Genomic DNA, 19,189 nt, shown 5'->3' with positions numbered 1-19,189 from the left:
TTCAAGGGTAGAACTTTTTGAAGTTGAGTTCCATGGGATTGTGTTCCGAGGAAAAGGCCTTTCTTCCATTCTGAAACTTCCTATATCCTGGGTTTGATTAGGACCTTGCTGTCTCTTAGGAGGCAGAAAGTTGGAGTCACTTTCTGGGGTTTGGAATCTTTTGAAAGACGAGGGTGGCTTGGGCGGGACCTTGACAACAAAGGCCTTGGCGAAATCCTTCGCCATCCGCACTGCTTCAGCCATAGAAACTGGCTTAAAAGCAATCCGAAAAAAACTTTCCTTACGCAAAAAGCATAGGCGATTCCTAGAGGAAAATCTTCTAACGTAGTCAAGAGCCTTAACTATCCTTTTTATTTCGACTAAACCCGCGGGTCACATGGCCGAATCAAGGGAGAAACTTGCACTTGGGTCATAGAGACCAATGCTTTTTTCCCCATCAAAAGAGGCACAACCGTTGATTCTTTTCCATAGAACAAGAATTATCCCGTGACTTACTTCAACTATCGTAACTTTGAATAGAATTAAGCTTTATTATAGGAATCCATCGATCCAACCTCTAACCCCATCCATCCCCATGGATTAGCCAACAGCCCAACCACTATATTCATGGGATCCATGAAAAACATTTAGTTGTGTTTTGTCTCGGGTACCAGGGAAAAGAGTTCTCAAGTCTGAAAAGATGCAGGGGGGAAGAGAGCTTGAGCTCTTGCAAGCACACACACACACTCACAAAACCCTAATAGAGAACACACAAGGTGAGAGGCTGAAAATCTTCTTCTTCTCTACTCAACACTCAACACACCATATACAAGAATAAGAGTACTCATAATATGAAAGGTACTCAACCAATACATACACGGGTTCTCTATAGTGTGAACCCGACTAAATGAGCTGGCGCTATAACTATGCCAGTCTCTAGAATGGCTGTCACACAGCCTGTCATCCCACTGGCCGCATATAACCCAAGATCTTACCAACCATGCCAGTGGTGTAAGTGTGGGGCCTATCCCCCAGGCGGGTCATCAGTGGCCACCGCCTCACTAGACGAGCTCGATATCTCAACACTCCCCCTCGAGCTCAACTCCATCTCATGTACACCAAGCAAAGCCCTGAATCTGCGGAGCTTCTCTGTACCCAATGCTTTGGTGAAGATGTCAGCTACCTGATCCTCTGTGCTGACATAAACAAGGTCAAGGTCTCCTGCCAAGACCTTCTCTCTGACAAAGTGGTAGTGGACCTCTATGTGCTTCGTACGAGCATGAAAGACTGGGTTCCTGGTCAATTGTATACTGCTAGTGTTGTCACAGAAAATGACAACTTGTCTATCCACTAATAGACTCAAATCTGCCAGTAGCTTTCTCAACCAAGCTACCTCACATGCTGCCATAGCAGCTCCTCTGTACTCGGCCTCTGTACTCGATAGAGCAACCGTAGGCTGCTTCTTGCTGCTCCAAGTCACAGCAGCACTCCCCAAAGAAAACATGAATCCACTGGTAGATCTTCTATCTGAGATACTACCAGCCCAATCAGCATCTGTGTACCCATGTACACATATCTCTGTCCCAGTCTCATAGAATAGTCCACAATGCAAAGTAGACTTCACATACCTCAGTATGCGTCTCACTGCATCCAAATGCGGTTTCCGTGGAACCCGCATAAACTGACTCACCAACCCAACAGCATAGCTCAAATCTGGTCTGGTGATCGTCATGTAGATCAAACTTCCTACTATGCTCCTATACATAGTAGGATCCTCCAAGATCTCTCCTGAATCTGCACTCAACTTGCCATTCTGATCCAATGGCACAGAAATAGGCTTACAGCCTGTCATACCATACTTGGACAACATGTCCAAGCCATACTGTCTCTGCAGTAATCCAATACCATGTGGTGACCTAATCACCTCAATGCCCAAGAAATATCTGAGCTCCCCCAGATCCTTCATCTCAAACTTTTGTCTAAGCAAGATCTTTACATCAAAGATCTCTACATCATGGTCCCCCGTAATGATCAAGTCATCTACATAGATGACAACAAGCACAACTCCTCTATCACCATGTCTCACATACAATGAGAAATCTGCATTGGCTACATGAAAGCCAATAGTGACAAGATATTCAGAAATCTTGTCGGACCATGCTCTTGGTGCTTGCTTTAAGCCATACAAGGCTTTCTTCAACCTGCAAACATACTCGGGGTGACCCACATCCTCATAACCAGGTGGCTGCAACATATACACCTCTTCTTGCAAATCCCCATGCAAGAATGCATTCTTTCTGATGTAAAGACCATTGCTTTGATGCAGCCATTGCTATCACAACTCTCACCATTGCCATCTTGGCAAGTGGGCTGAAAGTTTTCTCATAATCAATGCCATATGTCTGCGCATATCCTTTGGCTACCAATCTAACCTTGTACCTGTTTATGCTTCCATCACTGTTATGTTTAACTTTGTACACCCACTTGCATCCAATGGCTTTCTTGCCTTTAGGCAATTGCACTAAATCCCAAGTTTCATTTCCATATAGTGCATCCATCTCCTCATCCATAGCTTTCTCCCAACACACATTTCCAACAGCCTCATCAATGCATGTGGGCTCTACAACCTGCACAACCTTTGCCATATATGCATAGTGATGTGCCACATAACCATCATATGTAAATCTTTGCACAGGGTTCTTCACTCTCCCAGATCTTCGCAGCTTTTCATTCATGGCTTCCATAGCCTTCTTTACACCAGGTGTTCTCATAGCTGGGATCCCAAGCTCCTCATCAAGGCTCATATCTGAGCCACTAGACTCTCCATCAACATGAGAATGCCCTGCAGAAACGTCAGGCATACCGAGGGGCTCAACCACTTTCTCTTTTCCTTTACGTGATGTACTAATCACATTTGCAGGGTTGGTATTATGATGCAGCCTGCCACTCCATGGTCTATCAATAGACCCACTAGATGAGGACTCTCCTGGTCCACTCAAAGACTGTGATTGCTGACCTGCATTCTATGCAACCACACTTCCACTCACATCACCCCCAACAGCTTCTTTTTTAGCAGCATACCAACTGCTCATCTCATCAAAGACAACATCCCTGCTTACCCTCAACTCACGTGTAGCAGGGTTATAACACCTGTATCCCTTTTGCTCAAGGGAATATCCAATAAACACACATTTTTCAGCTTTCGGATCCAGCTTAGTTCTCAGCTCATCTGGCACATGCACATATGCAATGCATCCAAAAACTTTCAGATGAGACAAATCTGGTTTTCTGCCAGTAAACCTCTCCTCTGGAGTTACATCATGTATGGCTGCAGTTGGAGTCCTGTTCATGATGTATACTGCTGTAGAAATAGCCTCAGCCCAATAGCAATGCGGCATATTTTTCTCTTCCATCAATGCTCGCGCAATCTCAGCAATGTGCCTGTTTTTCCGCTCAGCAACTCCATTTTGCTGCGGAGTATATCTGCATGTGAACTGTCTCCGAATACCATTCTTCTTCAAAAATTCAGAGAACTCATTAGAGAAGTACTCTCCCCCTCCATCTGACCTTAGGCACTTGACATATTTCCCTGTTTACTTTTCAACCAAAACTCTGAAATTCTGAAAGTGAGTGAACACCTCACTCTTCTCTTTCATGAAATATACCCACACTTTCCTTGTGTGGTCATCAATGAAAGTCACATAATACCTGCAGCCTCCCATAGATATGGTCTTCGTAGGACCCCATACATCTGAATGCACAACATCTAGTGCATTTCTGCTCACATATCTGTTACGTGGAAACACATGCTTTGTTTGCTTCCCAAATTGGCATGCTTCACAGATTTTATGCATACCTTCCACTTTAAATTTTGGCAGCCCTGTCACAATTCCTTTTGTCTGCATAGACTTCAATCTCTGCACATTCACATGTCCAATTCTTTTATGCCATATGTCTGTGTCTGCAACAATTCCTGAACCATTTGCAAACATTGCAGCACTCAGCTCAGGCATGTCTACATCCAACGTAAACATTCTGCCCACTCTGTTGCCTTTTGCAACCAACCTGCACTTGTCTTTAAAATCTTCAACATAACATCCATCAGGGTTAAACCGAACCTGCAAACCCTGCTCAATCATCTGGCCAACTGAAACCAGATTCTTTGTTATGTTCGGTACATGAAGTACATCTGCAAGGTACTTCACTTTGCCATCCTGCATAGACAATGGCACATCTCCAATGTGGGCAATTGGATGAGCAGTGTCATCCCCTGTTTCCACAAAACCTGGTCTTTCCGGGTTTTTCATCTCCTTGAACCACTCCCCATGACTCGTCATGTGGTTCGAAGCGCCTGAATCCACATACCATACATTATCTTTTTGTACTGCATCAACATTTTCAGACATGGCATTCACAACATGCTGCATAACAAACAACCTTTCATTATCCTCATTATTTCTGCTTGAGGATGCATAGTTGTTTTGCTGCACTTTCCCATTTTGCATGTCAGCCTGCTTCTTATAACATTCTGCCTGCACATGTCCAGGCTTACCACAATAATAGCATTCACGTGCATCATTGTACTGCCTTTGCCAATTTCCACGGCCTCTTTGACTCCTTCTGCCTCTGAATTTGCCTCTTCCACTTGCGTGTTGTTGTTGTTGTTGATTCTGGGACTGTTGTTGTTGCTGCTGCTTCTGCTGGCCATAATTCTGATTACCTATTCGGCCACCTCCTTGACCGCGTCCACGGCCTCCTCTACCTCGTCCTCTTCCTGAACTCGTGTAGAAGGCCTGTTGCTCTGAATTGTTTTTACTTTGTGAAGACTGTTGGTCTTCACCCAGGTTCTTCTCTTCGATAATCAGCATAGACACCAAATCTGTAAAGTTGGGAATGTTTTTCCGAGTCTGAATAGAGTCTTGAACGCCTTGTATTGTGGCCCGAGACCACGTAGACAGACTTCCACCTTGTCATCATCATCTACTGACACACCAATAGATGCAAGGGATTCCACAATACCCTTTATCTTCAACGCATAGTCATTCACAGACATGCTCTTTTTCTCCACAGTATGAAGTTCATTCTTCAACTGTATCTTACGTGCCTTGGTATTTGTTTCATAAAGCTTTACCAAGGTGTCCCACGCCTCCTTGGGGGACTTGGCATCCTGAATGTGCCCAATCATGGTGTCCTGTATACTAATGGAAAGCCAATACATAACCTTTCTGGCTCCTTGGTTCCAGTCTTTAAACTCTTTCACATCTGCAGCAGTCGGCGGTATCTCCGGTGCCTCTTCATGCTCACCTTCTATGTAGTCCCAATAGCCTTTTCCCATCAGGAAATTAGTCAACCTGAATCTCCAAGCATGGAAGTTATTCTTATCCAGCTTCTCAGCCACAATCTGTGTTATGCCATCATTAGACATCTTGCCAAACACACAATTTTACCAGAAACTGCACTCTGGTTTTTCTTGCACAACTGCTGTATTTTTTGCACAGCGGTACTACAGTCCACTCAAATGTCACAACCAGTGACCTCAATGTGCATACATACACCCAATGGCAACTGTAGACCTCTTTGCAGCACCCACAGTGTCTGCACAGTCAATCTGTCTTCCTGCAGTTTTTAAAACAAAGTTCTGCAGAGAATCGAAGACTTACCCGCAGTGCTCGAAATCGCCTGCTTTCTGAAAAACGGAGGTCCAGACGCGCCCGAAACGCGTTTTCGGCCCCAAATTGTAGTCCAAAGGACTGTATAGTTGCCCTATAGCTTTACTCCCGCGAAGAAAGCTCCTCAATCAGAGACCGTTTGCCGGTGCCTCCCGTAGAGCTCCCGACAAGGGTGTAGTCACCAACACAATAGGGAAGAGTAGTTGAAGCTCTTACCCTCGTACCGCTTCCTATGGTTCTCTTGCATGCAGCTCAACCCTTAGCACGAACCAGGCTCTGATACCATGAAAAGATGCAGGGGGGAAGAGAGCTTGAGCTCTTGCAAGCACACACACACACTCACAAAACCCTAATAGAGAACACACAAGGTGAGAGGCTGAAAATCTTATTCTTCTCTACTCAACACTCAACACACCATATACAAGAATAAGAGTACTCATAATATGAAAGGTACTCAACCAATACATACACGGGTTCTCTATAGTGTGAACCCGACTAAATGAGCTGGCGCTATAACTATGCCAGTCTCTAGAATGGCTGTCACACAGCCTGTCATCCCACTGGCCGCATATCACCCAAGATCTCACCAACCATGCCAGTGGTGTAAGTGTGGGGCCTATCCCCCAGGCGGGTCATCAGTGGGCCACCGCCTCACTAGACGAGCTCGATATCTCAACAAAGTCCCCTAGCCGGCACTCATGCAAAATTTAAATAGACAGACCACTTACACACCCAATATGAAATTTCCTTTTCTTAGATTCAACTATTTCCAAAATAGAATTGCAATAAAACCATAGTGTTTCCATCATAATCCTCGGTATTCCATTTCTAAGGTCCAAGTTCCAACTTTTTTTATTTTTCAACCCTAAATCCAAATTCCAATCATTCCTTCCTCAGTGTATCTATGGCATCATCAGCACAACCAGAACGCTCACCACTTGGTCAGTCCCTCTAGGCTCACCTAGTACTTCACTCAGGGGCCTTTTTGATAGTTCCTAGCTCATAGTACCCAAGAGTATAATCAATATTTTTCCATAAAATCCATATGGACTCTCTGGTTTGAAGATCAGCTAGATCAACATACAAGATCCATTTATCAAAAGAGCCATGATCTCATCCGTGGAAGGCCAGCAAGGCCAATCAACCAGATCCATGCCCATGTTCAAAAAAAACAAACTCCAACTCATTTTCTTCCTCGAGGCACGTGTGGGTATCTTGGGTGACCTAGAGCTCGAGCACCCTATGGTCAACACCCTCTAGGCTCCTTCGGAGAGGTGACCTAGCACTTCACTCATAGGTCACTTCCTTGGTCCCTCATCCACCACACCAGAAGCTCACCATTTTAACCAAATTGAGGCTCAAACTGAGGCTCATTCAATACCTCGGCCCACCTTGCCACACGAGACATCCTTCTTTGACTCTCCGTCAGTTGTTGTAACATTTTCCACTTAGGTCCCCACCACGACCTCATTCCATAAGATAGTCAAAATGCTTTCCCATCAATCGTTCAAAATTAGGTTTCATATGCAAATACAGTTTCCAAATAAAAATCCTATCTTTCCATTCCTCATCATTTATCTTTGGATGCTCTCTTAACGCTTTGTCAGGGTGAGTCATCCCATATTCCCCATCACTTCACATCATATACCCCTTTAATGTGTATTAAGCGATGCATCAAAAAATGAACCCTTCATAACACAAATCTTTATGAAAAATTTAGGTTCTTTGATTAGCATCTCCCTGGGTTGATGTGGATTGATTTTGTTGATGTGGATTAATGTGTGGAATGATGTGGAGTGATGTGTATTGATGTGATTGATGTGGATTGATGTGGATTGATGTGTGAAATGATGTGGAGTGATGTGGATTGATGAGGATCGATGTGGATTGATATGGATTGATGTGCTGAATTATGTGGAATGTTGTGGGATGATGTGAATAATGCGGAATGATGTGAAGTGATAGGGAATATGGGATGACTCACCCTGACGAAGCATTAAGAGAGCATCCAAAGATAAATGATGAGGAATGATATGGAAAGATAGGAATTTTATTTGGAAACTGTATTTGCATATGAAACCTAATTTTGAAAGATTGTTTTACGTCATCAAGAATGCTGGGAAAGCATTTTGACTATCTTATGGAATGAGGTCGTGGGGACCTAAGTGGAAAATGTTACAACAGCTGACGGAGAGTTAAAGAAGGATGTCTCGTGTGGCAAGGTGGGCCGAGGTATTGACGAGCCTTGGTTTTGGTGAGCTTCCGGTGTGGTGGATGAGGGGCCAAGGAAGTGCCCTATGAGTGAAGCGCTAGGTCACCTCTGCGAAGGAGCCTAGAGGGTGCTAACCATAGAGTGCTCGAGCTCTAGGTCACCCAGGATACCCACACGTGCGTCGAGGAAGAAAATGAGTTGGAGTTTGTTTTTTCTAAACATGGGCATGGATCTGGTTGATTGGTCTTGCTGGCCTTCCACGGATGAATTCATGGCTCTTTTGATAAATGGATCTTGTTGGTTGATCTAGCTAATCTTCAACAGAGAGTCCATATGGATTTTATGGAAAAATCTTGATTATACTCCTGGGTACTATGAGCTAGGAACTATCAAAAAAGGCCCCTCACTAAAGTACTAGGTGAGCCTAGAGGGACTGACTAGGTGGTGAGTGTTTTGGTTTGCTGATGATGCCATAGATACACCGAGGAAGGAATGATTGGAATTTGGATTTATGGTGGTTGGAAAATGGAAAAGTTGGAACTTGGACCTTAGAAATGGTTGGATTTGGACAATGGGTGAACTAAGGAGTCCCCTAGTTCAAAGTTCTAAGCCTTATTAAATTATTTTGAATTTAAAAATTTGATATCCTTATCCATTAAGGCTGGAAAATAATAATTAAAGAAAAATGGAAAAATTTTGAAATTATCCACAAAAAAATAGTAAAGAAAGACTCACATGAGGTGAAGATGCAATAATCATGAGTTTCAGATATTTAAAGGAGACTTTTGGGAGGCCTTGTGACACCTCAGGAGAGAGAAAACCCCTCATCAATCCACATCACTCCACACTTTAATTCCACTTTTAGCACAAAATTTATTATGCATAAATTCATTTTTTAATGATATAAATTTTGCAATAGCTTTCTCGCATTTTCTATGAATTGAGAATACTCAAAATTACGCTTTTAATATAAAGATTAGTTTACGCATAAACCTAAGCTTAAACATAAACATTACTTCATTTAAACACAACATAAATTAAGAAAGGCATGGTTTTAAGAGGAAAACCATAAAATAAAATGCTTCCCAAGCATGAGAGAGGTTGGGAAGAAGATTAACATCAAAAAAGAGAGTAAACATCATTGTTTAGGCTTATACCCTTGGTTTGCTTGATTCTTTACCTTGCAAGAATTTGTGTAGCCCTCAAGAAAGAGGCATGGCCACCAAGAGAAAAGGGTAATCTTCAAGACAAGAAGAGGTTTTGTAAAGCACCAAAGCTTCACAATGGAGAGGCAAGGAAGAGGGAAGAAGAAAATACACTAAAATGAAAATTACACTAGCACATGGAATTACTCTAATATGAAAATACAAAGGAATGGGGTTCTATTTATAGGTGAGGTAGGCCACCAACCAAGTCCAACTAGAATCTAGAGGCTTCCAGTCTCAGTTTGATCCAATTTGGACAAGTTTTAGAGTTATGCCCAGTTTTTGATCTAGTTTGAAAGAGGAGAGATGAGACATGAAAAATCTAGCCACTATGATTTTTTTGAATAAAAAAAATACCCCTTTGATGTGATTTCTAGGCGCCTCCTTGATGAGGGGTTTTCTCTCTCCTGAGGTGTCACAAGGCCTCCCAAAAGTCTCCTTTAAATATCTGAAACTCATGATTATTGCATCTTCACCTCATGTGAGCCTTTCTTTACTATTTTTTTTGTGGATAATTTCAAATTTTTCCTTTTTTTTTAATTATTATTTTCCAACCTTAATGGATAAGGATATCACATTTTTAAATTCAAAATAATTTAATAAGGCTTAGAACTTTGAGCTAGAGGACTCCTTAGTTCACCCATTGTCCAAATCTAATGCACAAGGCCTCCCAAAAGTCTCCTTTAAATATTTGAACTCATGATTATTGCATCTTCACCTCATGTGAGCCTTTCTTTACTATTTTTTTGTGGATGATTTTAAAATTTTCCAATTTTCTTTAATTATTATTTTCCAACCTTAATGGATAAGGATATCACATTTTTAAATTCAAAATACTTTAATAAGGCTTAGAACTTTGAACTAGGGGACTCCTTAGTTCACCCATTGTCCAAATCTAATGTAACTTAGAAATTTCTGATTAAAATTTTGTTTCAGGGGATCACTTCCTATTGGCTGGAAGAAAATACATATCCAAAGATATCTCAAAATTATATTATCTCTCTCTAGACCAAAACAGGGTCAAACAAGATCTTTTTCAATTTCTGAAGGGGGGAATGATTATAAGATACTAAAGGGGAGGTTCTTACATCTTTACATCATCAAAAGCTGGAGAGAGGAATCTTACATCCTACCCCACTTAAAAAACGTGAGATGTCCTCATCTCGCAGAGCTAGAGGATAATCTCTTACATCTCTCTCATCTTCCAGTGTTACTGCTTTCGAAGTTGATGGCTCATCTGGGAACCTCTCTCTTTGACTTCCCCAATTCTGAGACTGAGGTCTTGCATTACTTTGCATCGAAGGTGAGGGTTGGTTAGGGAATCTACCTCTGGGGTCTCCCTGATTTTGACGGGAGGGACCTTGATTACTTTGGAAGGAGCTGGAATCTGGAATCTTGGTCCTTGACTTCCTTGTCTTGAAAACCTTGATCCAAAAGGAGAGGGAATTCCATGCTACGACGACCGTATCCTTGGCAGTTAAAGCATCTATTTCCGCTGTTCAAGGGTAGAACTTCTGAAGTTGAGTTCCAGGGGATTGTATTCCGAGGAAAAGGCCTTCCTTCCATTCTAAAACTTCTTGTATCCTAGGTTTGATTAGGACCTTGCTGTCTCTTAGGAGGCGGAAAGTTGGAATCACTTTCCAGGGTTTGGAATCTTTTGAAAGACAAGGGTGTTGGCTTGGGCGAGACCTTGATAACAAAGGCCTTGGCAAGAGCCTTAACTATCCTTTGTATTCTGACCAAACCTGGCCGAATCAAGGGAGAAACTTGCACTTGGTTCATAGAGACCAATGCTTTTTTCCCCATCAAAAGAGGCACAGCCATTGATTCTTTTCCATTGAACAAGAATTATCCCATGAGTTACTTCAACTATCGTAACTTTCAACAGAATCGAGCTTTATTATAGGAATCAATCAATCCAGCCTAACCCCATCCAATCCTATGGGTTAGCCAACTACCCAACCACTATATTGATGGAATCCATGAAAAACATTTGGTTATGTTTTGTCTCGAGTACCAGGGAAAAGAGTTCTCAAGCCCCCTAGCCGGCACTCATGCAAAAATTAAATAGACAGACCACTTACACACCCAATATGAAATTTCCTTTTCTTAGATTCAACTATTTCCAAAATAGAATTGCAATAAAACCATAGTGTTTCTATCATAATCCTCAGTATTCCATTTCTAAGTTCCAAGTTCCAACTTTTCCATTTTCCAACCATAAATCCAAATTCCAATTATTCCTTCCTCGGTGTATCTATGGCATCATCAGCAACAATCAAAATGCTCACCACCTGGTCACTTAGTACTTCACTCAGGGGCCTTTTCGATAGTTTTAGCTCATAGTACCTAGGAGTATATTCAAGATTTTTCCATAAAATCCATATGGACTTTCTATTGAAGATCAACTAGATCAACCAACAAGATCCATTTATCAAAAGAGCCATGAACTCATCCATGGAAGGCTAGCAAGTCCAATCAACCAGATCCATGTCCATATTCAGAAAACAAACTCCAACATATTTTCTTCCTCGACGCACGCGTGGGTATCCTGGGTGACCCAGAGCTCGAGCACCGTATGGTCATCACCCTCTAGGCTCCTTCCCAGAGGTGACCCAGCACTTCACTCATAGGGCGCTTCCATGGCCCCTCATCCACCACACCGGAAGCTCACCATTTTAACCAAACCGAGGCTCCTCAAGACCTCGGCCAACCTTGCCACACGAGATGTCCTTCTTTAACTCTCCGTCAGAGCTGTTGCAACATTTTCCACTTAGGTCCCCACGACCTCATTCCATAAGATAGTCAAAATGCTTTCCCAGCATTCTTGATGACGTAAAACAATCTTTCAAAAATCGGTTTCATATGCAAATACAGTTTCCAAATAAAATTCCTATCTTTCCATACCATTTATCTTTGGATGCTCTCTTAACGCTCCATCAGGGTGAGTCATCCCATATTCCCCATCACTTCACATCATTCCGCATTATTCACATCATCCCACAACATTCCACATCATTCAACACATCAATCCACATCAATTCACATCGATCCTCATCAATCCACATCACTCCACTTCATTCCACACATCAATCACATCAACCCACATCAATCACATCAATCCACATCATTCCACACAACATCAATCCACATCAATCCACATCAACGCACACATCAATCCACATCACTCCACACATCAATCCACATCAATCCACATATTATCCACATCACTCCACACATTAATCCACATCACTCCACACATTAATCCACATCACCACACATTAATTCAACTTTTAGCACAAAATTTATTATGCATAAATTCATTTTCTAATGATATAAATTTTACAATAGCTTCCCTGCATTTTCTATGAATTGAGAATACTCAAAATTGCACTTTTAATATAAAGATTAGTTTACGCATAAACCTAAGCTTAAACATAAACATTATGTGAGATCCCTCTTCCCCCCCACCACGCAACGAATTCAGGGGTGCTAGTAGCGGAAGTAGCCCTTCTTGTGCGGGGCAGGGTCCCACACTCGGGGCCTTGCCCCACAGATACTCGGACAAGAGACTAATCCATCGATTATTCCAAAATCGAACCCGAAAAAACTTCCCTTGCCCAGAAAGCACGGCGATTCCTCTAGGATAACTTTTCACTAACGTAGTCAAAAGCCTTAACTAACTGATCTGATCTGACCAAACCCATAAGTCCCATAATTAGATCAGGGAAAAGATTGTACTTGGATCATAGAGACCAACACTTTTTTCCTCATTGAGAGGCACAGCCCTTGATTCTTTTCCATAGAACAATTTTTATCCAGGATTTACCTCATCTTTCATACTATACATAAATTGAGTCTTGTTTTACGGATCCATTAGTCCAGCCTACAGCCCCATGGGTTAGCCAACCACCCAACAATTGTAGTGATGGGATCCAATTAAGATTTTTGTTAGGTTTTGTCTCAGGTACCAGGGCAAAGAGTTCCCAGTCCCCTAGCCGGATATTCATGGAAACATAAGACTAGTCACACCACTTACACACCCAATATGAACTTGCCTTTTTCAGAGATTCAATAATCTTTAAAACAATCATTTAATGAAACCATAGTGTTACTGATCATAATCCTCTAATTATCCAGTTGAATCCTAATTTCCAATTTATTCCTTCATCGATGTACCTATGGCATCATTGGCAACCAGAACGCTCACCACCTGTTCACTCAGGGGCCTTTTCAATAGTTCCTAGCTCATAGTACCTGATAATATAATCACATAAGAATATCCAGATGGAATCTCCATTGAAGATCAGCAAGATCAACCAACAGATCCATATAAAAAAGCCATGGACTCATCCGTTGAGGACCAGCAAGGTCAATCAACCAGATCCTGTAAGGTTCCCCCCTTCTAAAAAAGGAGAAACACTTAAGATAGTCCACTAAGTCTTAACTTGGAGAAAATTTCCTATTTATCGACACCTTGACCATGTAGAGATTCAAGGATACGATTCATAGGCAAGACCAAGTCCTATCCCATAGGGGAAGCGTGATCTTCTAAAAGTCAAATCACCCATAGGGTAATTTATCATAAATTGGGCAACTACTAGACTTGATTTCTAAAGGCAATGCTTTTTTCCTCATCCATGCAAGGCATGCTAACCTAGTCTTCTAGAATAGAGTTACCCAAGAACCTAATTATCTAGCGTAGGGCTTTCACTTAATCTGTTGGAAGGCTACCTGACTAATCGGGTCCACCCGCCGTCCGTAGGATAGTGCCATCGGGGCATTCCAACCTCCCACTTACCCTACTCACGCGTCAATTTATTTTGTAATTAATCCTACCACACTGTTTGACATAAATAAACATGTTCCTTAATTAACGTCCTTTTCACAAGGTTTGTTTTAAGACAGCCTTTTTACACAATACAATCATGCCAAAGACAAGATATATATATAAAAAGTTTATACATAAATCAATTCCATACAAGCCAAACCGGCTCTCTTATTCTTTTCCTTTATTCTGTCGATGATCTAGAATTCGGCCTTCCAGTCTCTACATGCTGGGCAAAGCCCTACGGGACCATACATCTCATCGTCGCCCCGCTGGCGAGGACTCAAGCCGGCCTGTCACCCTCTCAGGCTCCATCGCTCGATCCTCCCGCCCCTCAGAGGGATGTTTGCACACTAGGGTCGGCTTATTTACCGCACTAGCCTGGGCCCTCAGAACTAGGTAGCATCATAATCTCGCGCCTCAATTGACGAACCTTATTCTCCCAATGGTATGAGGGATACCTTGGGCCATTCTCGGGCTTTGCTAACGACGCCGCCCGGCTACATAAGCACGGAACGGAGTTAGCGTTGAAGCCAAGATAAACTGGTACTCTTTAAAGATAACAATTTCAATGCAATTTATTGAATACAGCATCACACAATTCGTAACTTCATACAATTTTATGTCATTATTTTAAAAGAAAAAGATACACATTTATTAGCACTAATATATATAAAAAACTCTTCTTTAAAATATAACCAAGCTAACCTGGCCACCATTTCCTTGAGGAGCTTGAAAAGGGAGGGTTGCAGCCGCATCGGGAGCATCTTCCCTAATCTCGTTGCGCGCTCCTCTCGAGGCAATATTTTGACATTTCCCGGATGGGACCATCTTCGACGTCAACTTGTAGGGCTCACTGCTGCTGCGGTCGAAACGCTTGAGTCGGATCTCAATTCTGAGATCGTTTGCTCACCGTATGAGCAAAAGACTATAGCACATGAACCCTTTCTTAAGGCAAAAACCTCTTATTAAAGTCTATGCAAATGGGGGAGGGGGATTAAGACAAAAACGTTTTGCTAAAGGAGGAGAAGGGCTGAGGGCTGATGTAAGTCTATTCACACGGGGGGGAGGGGGGAAGAGTTAAGGACACCGCCTCCTATTAGCAAGAGGGGATGGAGGAAAATTGGCTTATCTGAAAAGAGGCAAATGAGGGGGTGTGAGAGGGGTGGCTGCAAGGGGCGGCTGTATCGCAGAGCAAGTACACTACACACGGCGATACAACAGGGCATACGCTGCGCAGAAATGCGTGTTGCCTGTGGAGCACCCCCGCGGGGGTTTATATAGCTGTGGGGTGCGGGTACGGGCACTGCGCAAAGCAAGGATCAAAGGACGGTGCACCAGCAAAGGCTATGGTGGCTTGCATGGGTCTAGGGGAAAGGTACGGTGTGAGTTGTCAGGGAAAGGAGTGGTGCGTATGTATCTTATCTAGTCTGGGGCAACATGGGTGTCCACGTAGGGGTACGTGTGGACCACACAGTGGGCGACTGTCCTTTGGTTCTTGTGCGGCCATCGTACGGGAGCCCTAGTAAGTGTGTACGGCCCAAATTTTGGGACGGGTCCCCAAATTTGGGACACCCGCCTCGATTTGCGTGCCGGATCCGGGGGCAATTTTTTTTTTGTCCGGGAGGTTCTCCTAGTTATTGAGGTTCAAACAGTTCGTCAATCGGACGCCCAGTCGTGCATTTATTAAGGTTTAAAGGTCGTCGCTTTTTAACTAAAATGAATGAAATTTTCGTATAAGCTTGATCCGGTGTCCGTTTTGGATGCTGTAAAATCCTATATTAGGATAAAATTGCACGCAGATTTCAAATTTGGGCTCAAAATTTAAAGATTCTAAGTAGAAATCACTTAAATAATAAAATCATTGATTTTTATACCATAAAAACTCATAAATTTATCTATTACATGGACATTTCTTTATTAGTGAAGATGGGTATGTTACATCCGTCCCCCCTTAAAGAAATTGAGATGTCCTCCTCTCATCATGAATTGGGGATAATCCTTTAAGAGTGTAGCTTCATCTTCCCAAGTACATCAATCCATATTATTCGCACATTAATCCACATTCATTTCATAAGCGTTCTCATTCTCATCTAATTACATCTTTTTCTTACTCATCTAATTACATCTTTTTCTTACTCATCACTTATTTCCTCACATTAAGCGTTTCTCATTCTAATCTAATTACATATTTTTCTTACTCATCACTTATTTTCGCATTTATCCTCATCAGATCTCATCCACTTGCATCTACCCATATATCTCATCCACTTGCATCACTTATTTCCTCATTTATCCTCATCAGATCTCATCCACTTGCATCTACCCATATATCTCATCACTTCACCCCTTATCGTTCATTCACATCCCGATTCACATCACATCACATCCATTCACATCCCTTGTCATTCATTCACATCCCGATTCACATCACATCAAATCCATTCACATCCCTTATCATTCATTCACATCCCGATTCACATCACATCACATCCATTCACATCCCTTATCAGTCATTCACATCCCTTATCAGTCATTCACATCTCGATTCACATGCTAACACATTCATTCACATCCGCCCTTTCACATGTTTACATCCTGATTCACATGCTATCACATTCATTCACATCCCTTATCATTCATTCACATCCCTCATCATTCATATCTATCCAATTTACATCACATCCCTCATCATTCATATCTATCAAATTTACATCACATCTCATCGCCTCAATTCTCGTTCATATCCATCACATTTACATCCACATGTACTCTCCCACATACATCCACATCCATACTTATCACATACACATCCACATCTATCCTTTCACATACATCCACATCCATCCTTCCACATACATCCACATCCATACTTATCACATACACATCCACATCTATCCTTTCACACACATGCACATCCATCCTTTCACATACATCCATATCCATACTTATCACATACACATCCACATCTATCCTTTCACATACATCCACTTCTACTCTTCACATACATCCACTTTTATTCTACAGCTGTCTCCAGGCAACAGCCAAGGAGCTTCACAATGTTTCGATGGTTAATCTGGGATAGGATGATCATTTCGTTGATGAACTGCTCCAGTAATTCACGCTCTTCATTAGTGTAGTTAGGTTTCTTAACAGCCACAACTGTGGTGTGATCTGAGAGGATGCCCTTGTACACAGTGCCATAGCCTCCACGTCCGAGCCGAAGATCTTGGGAGAAGTTATGGGTGGCTTTTTTGAGCTCAGCCTCGGAGTAGAGCCGCGGCGCGTGTGATGTCCCTGTTGTTGCAGAGATGTATTCTTCGAGCCGAATGCCTCCATTCTTGGCAAAATATTTTGCTTTCCTCATTTTGGAAGTTTGCGCTTTGTAAATCCACAGACCTGAGAAGCCTGTAATGGCTATCACAGCAGTGGTTGACAAAACACTAACTGCAGGACAGCAAGAAGCAGGAAATCATAAGACTTGGATAGGAATTTAGCTTAACATGAGGGCATCAGATGAAGGTTTGCATTTTGGGTAAATATAGCATAGAGCACCTGGAATGATGACACTTGCTTGGATAGTGTTCTTGGTGCAGCGAGTTCCATTCTTTGTGCCATCTCCTTTGGTGCCTTTGGTGCAGCTGCATTGATAGCTTCCAGGAGTATCGGTACAACGTCCGTATGGAGGTCCGACACAATTGTAGTCTGTGCCCTCCAAGCACTCGTTGATATCTGCGATCATGCAATATACATGGGTGAGTGAAAGAAGAGCCAATGTTCTGTTCTGTCAAGTACAGTAGATGCAGTTATCTGACTACATACTTTGGCATCTTGCGCCATTCAAATACCCATCGCCACGATATCCGGGGAGGCTGCAGTTGCAGGTGTAACCAGGAAGGTTAGTTACATCCACGCAGTCGGCATACTGTGAACAAGCGTACGACGGAGTGCCCTTGACCGTGGAACAATTCTGAGATCCATCCAAGGGAAGGCCCCATATGAGATTGAGTGCATACTGGCCATTGGGAAAGCCCCAGGTGTGATTATGTCCGGCTTTATATGTGTCGGGATCAAAAACAGCAGAGAATCCACAGCGGGTACTTGAAGGCTTAGTTTCTTGTCCCCAGATTTCGACGATTTTAGCTGGGACGGTGTAGAGGGCAATAATGCAGCAGCCGGGGGGACTACAGAACGAGTAGAGATCCGACTGGTTGTAGCAAGGGGGTTTCAAGCAAGAAAAGCAAGGGGTTGTGCAATCCGAGTTACCTCCGTTGAAGGTGTTGGCAGCAGTGGCGGCGAAGATATTGGTCGGGGAGACGGCGAAGGGCTTGTCGGAAGCAATAGAAATTTTCGAGTAGTTTTGGAAGGCGGGATCGCAGGAGGTAGCCCGGACATCGGTAACGTTGATGATGAGCGAGCTGGTGTTGAAGCTCAGCACCTGGAACTCGGTAATGTTGCCGCTGTCGTTGCTTGGGAGCTGCAGGAATGGACACTTGCCTGCGCCTAAGCTCGGCTGCTCCTTGCAAGAGATTCTGTAGTCCGAGAGCCCTCAGCCTGCTTGCATTCCGAATGGATAGGGAACGGACAGGTCTCCGCAATTGCGTTGCCCATAATCGCATGCAGGAGAAGATGATGCTGTCGTATTTAGCACACGGAGCTCTGCGAGTGCGATCAGGACCAGCATCAGGACCACCCCAATGCCAGCTCGAGTTGGGCTTTCCATCATCCAAAATTAGCCATCCACAATATATTATTTCTCACATTCATTCGCAAGAAAGCCATATATTATTCCCAAAAGAATTGGGAGAGGCAAATGTCCAAGGAATTGGGAGAGTGTCCAAAGCCAACTTGAAAGTGTCCAAAGCCCCAGTCACCCAAATGCCCTTTTTAACACCTTTTATTAAATATTTCACAACCATCCCTTTTTGTTGGTGATTTTTGCCACCCATATATGCATCTTTCCTTGTCTTTATGAAAGTAGCAAGTCTTTTCATCTTTATGAAAGTAGCATGTCTTTTCATCTTTATGAAAGTAGCATGTCTTCCATGTTAGCATATGAGATCATCGTGGCATATCAAAGTTCATATTTATTAAAAAAACCTTTGATGAATGCTAGATCACCATGACATTTCAAAGTTCATATTTATTTCAAAAAACCTTTTGATATCAACATGAATGTCCTTTAAGAACACGAATTCTTAGCTATGACCAAAAGTATAGAGAGCCGTGTTAAGAATCAAGAGGTGTGCCCCTTTTCATGTTCTTGAATTTGAAATGTAGGATACTAAAACCTCCT

General features: G+C 42.7%; 1 protein-coding gene across 1 annotated transcript; it reads right to left on the bottom strand.

Moving 5' to 3' along the window:
- Nucleotides 1-16,909: 16,909 nt before the first annotated feature.
- LOC147632071 (wall-associated receptor kinase-like 1) lies at nucleotides 16,910-17,260 on the bottom strand. Its single transcript, XM_086807998.1, has one exon. It carries the CDS (start codon nucleotides 17,258-17,260, stop codon nucleotides 16,910-16,912), a length of 351 nt encoding a protein of 116 aa, XP_086664124.1.
- Nucleotides 17,261-19,189: the final 1,929 nt, after the last annotated feature.

The sequence above is a fragment of the Cibotium barometz genome, chromosome 14 (assembly GCF_041138505.1).
Source record: "Cibotium barometz isolate CiBa-2024 chromosome 14, ASM4113850v1, whole genome shotgun sequence".
Lineage (NCBI taxonomy): Eukaryota > Viridiplantae > Streptophyta > Polypodiopsida > Cyatheales > Cibotiaceae > Cibotium > Cibotium barometz.
This window is presented reverse-complemented; position numbering and strand designations above follow the sequence as displayed.